Source organism: Rhinolophus ferrumequinum, chromosome 27 (genome assembly GCF_004115265.2).
Source record: "Rhinolophus ferrumequinum isolate MPI-CBG mRhiFer1 chromosome 27, mRhiFer1_v1.p, whole genome shotgun sequence".
NCBI lineage: Eukaryota > Metazoa > Chordata > Mammalia > Chiroptera > Rhinolophidae > Rhinolophus > Rhinolophus ferrumequinum.
The window spans coordinates 15157546-15163713 of record NC_046310.1 but is presented as its reverse complement, the minus strand read 5'-3'; the positions used below and the strand labels follow the sequence as shown (position 1 = coordinate 15163713).

Below are 6168 nucleotides of genomic sequence, written 5' to 3'. Positions count from 1 at the left end.
CCTAAAGGTTTCATCTGCTCTCATTTGCAGAAAGTGTATTACTCACTTGAAGCCAGCAGTACACTTTCTGGAAATTGTCCGAGAACTTTGAGGCTCCGTCAAGAGGGAGAAGAGAAGGTTTTCCTGCTTCCTTCTCATAGCCTCACTGCTGTTCTGCCACATGATTCCGTGACGCTTTGCTGACCCCTGGCCCTGCCATCACCACCAGGAGCTCCATACTTGGGCTCCAAGGGTACATGTTAGTTTTTGGCTCGTGTGTATATTCAGGCAGGAGCTAAGGTGCAGGAAAACCCTAGCCTTTCCCAGAAGCCCTGGGCCCCTGGTATGAAGCAGAAGTCAGCAGCCCAGATTTCCCTGCCTTCTAGGGAGACTCCTTTTTGGAGCGCTTGATAGCTCTCCTGCCAGGAGAGTTTCAGTGTCATCCCATTTGATTTCCGTAACTATCTTTTAGGGAATAAGGATTGGGGTTGTCACCTCTATTTCCTCTTTCCTGGTTTCTTTTGCAAATCAGTGTAACCAGTCCCTGGGACAGTCCTGCATTTCAAGGCAGCAGGCCATGTGGTTAGGATGCAGGGTCTAGAGTCAGCCCACTACTTACTCTCAGTGGCCTGGACAAGCCTAATTCATTTAATCTTTAAAGCCTCAAAATGGGGGAAGTAATAGTGCCAGGCTTAGAATCATGGTGAGACTTAAATGAGCTGTCACGTAGTTAGCACTTAGATCAGAGCCTGGCACATGGGAAGCACTCTGCGTCTCCCTGTGATGGCTGCTGTGTGGTTATTAGGAGTCGGGGTTCGGCCACAAGGTTTATTTGACAGCCTCTCCCAGAGCACTAAGCGCCTGTCAGTCCTTAACTAAGCCCCATCAGTCAGCTCTTTGTGGAATCAAGCTCACTTGGAGATGGACTCACTCCTGGCAGACCTCACCACCATCTGAACCTCTGCCACGCCAGCCCCTGCACCCAACAGGTCCCACAGCACAGGCAGTAACGCTGCTCAGCAAGCTGAACAGATCTCACATAAACCTATGAGCTGAACAGATCTCACATAAACCTATGAGCTGAACAGATCTCACATAAACCTTTGAAGACGGGAAATCAGTGGAGGAAGAATATCAAATTTGTACCTAACAAGGATACAAAATGAAACAACCACTGTCTCTAGGACTGACAGCAAACAAGTTATCGAGAGAGCTGTATTTCAAGCAGTTTAACCATGAAAATATTGGTGGCAAATGCTTATCAGTTGCTTCTGTTCTGAGGGCTTTATATTACTTTATAAATTAAAATAAATTTTAAAATAAATTTTAAAATAAAATTTAATAATATAAATTTTATATTACTTTATATTCAGGCAGTGTTCTGAGGGCTTTATATTACTTTATATTCCTTATCCATCTGCAGTAAGTACTGTTCCCATTCCCAGATAACAGATAAGGAAAGAGAAGCTTAGAGAGGGGAAGTCATTTGTTTCAAACTGCAGAGTTCAGAAGTGATGGATTTAATCAGGATTTAACCCCAGGCAGTCCGAACCCAGAGCTCAGAGTGCTAGCCGTTCACCTCAGATACCTCCCACGTCACCTTCATCCTGGATATGGATTCATTTTTACATTTGTTTAAAAATGGTAGAGGAAATAGACTGAGTAGAGGAAATGGGCTGAGTCCACAGCTCAGTTCTGACAGCCAAGTTCATTACTCTCATTAGCGGCCCAGGTAATCGTCATGACTCAAAGCTCAGTGTTTTCAGTTGGTATACCCTCACTATTCGCTGTGCAATAAACATCCTCTCTTCTTCTTCACTATAAGAGCTACATCATTTTTCAATTTCCACAAGCTGGATTCCAGTAGGTCTCCAAAGTCCCTTAACATTTGTGACTGTTGGTGTACAAATGGTCGAAGCATATGATCGTCTTCCTGAAAAATAAATGAAAGAAAAAAAAACGGTAGTAGTAGACTCACATCGTTAGAGTAAAAACACCGTGTGTGCACGAGGTGGGTGCCCAGTAAGTTTTCCCTTTGGGCTAGAAGGCTGCATTTGAAAGCTGCTAGCAAAGGAGTAAGTCACCTGGGAGCGTGTTTGGTTTCAGGAAGGCTGTGTAAATGGCCGGCCCTTGAGTTGCTGCCAATGGGGAAGACTGGGAATAATCCAAACGTTTCAGATTGAAATGGTTATGTTCCTGTAATCCTGCAGAAGTCCTGGGGTTTGCAGAGGACCGTGTGGGGTGGGGGCTCCCCCATTAGTAGGCTTGGCTGATGCATCTCCTGCCTCATGGAAGCAGGTATCCCTGAGAAGAGATGGCAGGGACGCCTGGGGGCCAGAGTGCCTGGGACCAAGGATGGAGGAGATGGTGACAAGTGTTCACTGAGGTGGGAACAGGCAGAGGACAGATCGTGGGTCGTGGGGTCTTGTTTGGGTTTCTTTTTCCCTGATTATTGGTGAAATGCCTGCTCAGGAACTTTGGCCATTTTTTCCAACGTATTTTCCAACATGTCTTTTTCTTATTTTAAAAGTGGTGGTTTATAGATTCTGGATACTAATTTTTGATGATAAATAATACAAATAGATTCTCCCAGGCTCTGGCTATTTTTAACTTTGTTTAGAGGGTCTTACCAAACCAGTTTTTCTTTCTTTTCTATTGTGAGACATGCATACAGAAAAGTACCCAAAACGTAAGCCAAGGGACCTCCGTGTGTTAGAGTGAACACACCTGGTCAAGAAAGAACTCTGCCCTTGAGCTCCTCCCCCTCCCTTCCCCTCCCCTCTTCCCCCAGAAGCAACCACTAGCCTGACTTGTGTGATAATCGTTTTCTTGCCACCTAGAAAGCAGCCTGAAACAGTATGTTTTGCCTATCCTTTGACTGTTTGTGGAATCATACTGGATGGCGTCTTTGTGACTGGCAGGTTTCCGTCAGCACTATTGGTGGTGAGATTCCCCCAGTTGCCTGTGGCTGTAGTCTTCCCAGCAGGGCCGAGTTTCACAGCATAGCAGGCGCCGCAATTGACCTGTCTTCTGTGGATGGACATTAGGATGTGTCCAGGTTGGGGCTATTATGGAAGGCGGTGGTAAAAACAACTGGTGCACATAGATAGGCAAAGGCTTCTGCAGTTTTTCAGCTGCTCCCTCATCTGAACCACAGAACAGAAAATGATTTGAGTGACCATCTTCTCAACTCTCTCAAAAATGGTGAATAACTAGCACCATTCTAGATACATAAGGAAGAAATGAATGCATTACGTATACATTGCGTGCCTTAGTGAGGTGGTTTGCAAACTTCAGTTTGGAGTAGAATCTTCGGGAGGGCTGGGATGAGCCCCGGAATTTGCATTTATAAGCCGCTAGTAGGGGAACCACACTTTGAGAACCTGTGTCTCAGGGCGTTACGGCTAAATCCTCTGCAGAACTAGTTCACTCTAGTGAAGAATGAATTGCACTTTCCAGGCCTGACGCGTCCTCAACTCATGTTAGGAAAACGGCAAACCATTTTTTAAGTGGTTGTACCAATTTATACTCCTTTCCACAGTGCCTGAGAGTTTCTTTTCATCTCTTCACCCAGACATGACATTTTCAGACTTGCTAATTTTTGCCAGTATGGTGGGTTTATAATAATATTTCATTGTGGTTTCAATGAGTGTTTCCCAAACTATTAATGGTTAAGCACTTTTTCGTATATTTATTGACCTTTTTGATTTTCCCTTTTGTGAAGTTCCTGTTCAAGTCTTTTGACCATTTTAGTGGGGGGGTGAGGAGTATCTTTTTTTTTTTTGGTGTGTAGTTATTTATTTTGGATATAGTTCATTATATGTTAAATGTGTTGCAGATAACTATCCCCATCCATTTTGACTTCATTTTGGTATCAGAACCAAAGCTGACAATTTTAATGTAGGTGAATCTATCAATCTTTTTCTTTAAAGTTAGGTATTTCTTGTGTCATGTTTATGAAATCTTTTTCCACTGTGAGGTCATGAGGACAGTCTCCTAAAGTAACTTCTAACACCATTAGGGTTTTTACCTTTCACATTTAAGCCTTTAATTCTCACTAAAATTGATTTCTGGGAATAGTTTTAGGTAAGATTCCTGTTTCATTTGTCCTCATACGTATTCTCTGTCATACATCAAATCTCTGTTCCTGAGTGAATCTATTTCTCAGCCTTCTGTTCTTATCTATATTTGGGCCAACACCTTACTGTCTATAATAGCATTAAAATAAGCCTAGATATCAATGCAGCCAAGTCTTCCGACCTTGTTTTTGAGTCTTGGTATTGGCTTGGCTTGTCTTTGCTTTTTGCAATTCCATCGAAATTATGGAATCATCTTGTCAGGTTCCATTACATTTGATTGGGATTATATTGAATCTTGGGGAGATTTGACAGATTTATAATAGCAAGTCTTCCAAACCATGGAGACATGGCATGTTTCTCCATTTATTTAGATCGTTAACATCTCTCAAACAAGTTTAAAATGTTTCTCCATAGAAATACATAGTGTTATGTTAGTTATAGGCCTCAGTACAGCAGGTCCTCAAAAAATGCCATTTCATTTAATGTCACTTCATTATAACATTGATGAGCTGCTGTAGGAACTTAACTCTTATTTATATCAATCAGCCTGGGGTAAAATTGGTTTTATTATATACGTTGTTTCGCTTCAAGTCACAGAACCTATTGACAACATTAAGTGAGGACTTACTGTACTTCATATATTTGAGGCAATTATAAATGCTTTCTTTTATTAACATGTTTTCTACTTGGTGCTGTTATTTTCAACTGCAGTTAATTTTTTAAACATTGATTTTGTATCCAGCAACTTACTTATAATTTCTTCTGGATTTTCTATTCACATAAATATGCCATCTGGGAATAATAATAGAGGCAGCCCAGGGTAGTGGGAAAGAGTATAGACTGTGGAGCAACCCTCTCTGGGTTTGGAGGTTGGCCCTGCTACTTCCTCGTTGGATATCACTACACAGGTCGCTTAAGCTGCTATACCGTGGAGCCATTGACTGTAAAATATGGATAATAACAGTACCTACCTACCTCAGTGTGGTTGTGAGAATTGAGTCAGTGGCTATAAAGCTCTTAGAGAGAATTATACAAATGTATGCGATTACTGCTGTTGTCTTTTTTGCCTTTTCCCATCTTCCTACCTTGTATTTCTTGCCTTGCTGCACTGGCTAGAACCTCAACGACAGCATTAAACACAAGTGATGATAGCTGGTGTCCCTGCCTTCTTCTTGATGTGAAAAGGAAGGCTTTCAAGGATTCACCATTAAGTGTGATGCCTGCTAAATGTGTTCGTTTAAGATTGGTTTTATCCTATTAAGGAATGTCCATTTTATTCCTGGTTTGCTTAGTTTTTTTGTGGCAGGAGGCTGAATTTTATCACGTGTTTTTTCTGTATCTATTGAAGTAATCATGATTTTTCTCCTATAACATCTTAATGTGATTAATTATTTGGTTTATTTGTGATTTATTTGGTTTTATAACGATGAACCAAATTTGCTTCTCTGGTATATTCTGTATTTCATGAAGGGAATGAACATCAATCCTGCAGTAGCCATGGCTGCCTGGAACCAGCCATGTACACAAAATCAAAGAAGCAGGAGCAAAGATGGATGATACAGTACCCTCATTCTATTTGTTTCAGGCTTCCTCTTGCTATTCTGCTTAAACACACACACATCCCCAAGCTCAGGAAACGCAGTTCTGTCAAATACGTAGATGTCATTCATGCAAAGAGATTCCTTTTCTTCCCAGGCCTCTGGTTACTTACAGGAGGCTTATAGTGTCTCAGTTTGAGGAACTGCCCTCTGGCCACGTTCATGCTTTGGTAGAACACTTTCAGAGCTTTGGCAAATTCTCCGTCATAGCTGGCTCGCTGAGGGCACGTTAGATTCATCTCTCTGTCTGTGGCCATCCCAGGTATCTTCTGGGTATCAGGAGGCTTGTGTGCTGAGAGAGATAGGAAAGATGACATTTATTTACTCATGTATTTGTTTATCCAGGTACTTAGATGTTTCTTTACCTCGGTGGCATTCTAGTACATCAGCATTTTTCAGGCACTGATTTGGACTGCTTTTTGTTGTTGTTTTTTTGTTTTTTTATGAAACAAGATAATGGATTAACTCATTAAAAAGCTCATTTCTTAGAAAGACAAATACACATCCCAAAT

The 6168-nt window shown here is 41.7% G+C and overlaps 1 protein-coding gene across 1 annotated transcript in view; it reads right to left on the bottom strand.

The window, feature by feature from the left end:
* Nucleotides 1–1357: 1357 nt before the first annotated feature.
* Nucleotides 1358–6168, bottom strand: part of LOC117018462 (kinesin-like protein KIF28P) — a 55949-nt gene continuing 51138 nt past the window's right edge. The window contains exons 22-23 of the mRNA XM_033099404.1: nucleotides 5770–5948; nucleotides 1358–1912 (exon numbers count right to left, since the gene is read on the bottom strand). Coding sequence (XP_032955295.1) covers nucleotides 1760–1912; nucleotides 5770–5948 — 332 coding nt within the window. The 3' untranslated portion in view covers nucleotides 1358–1759. The remainder of the gene's footprint in view (nucleotides 1913–5769; nucleotides 5949–6168) is intronic.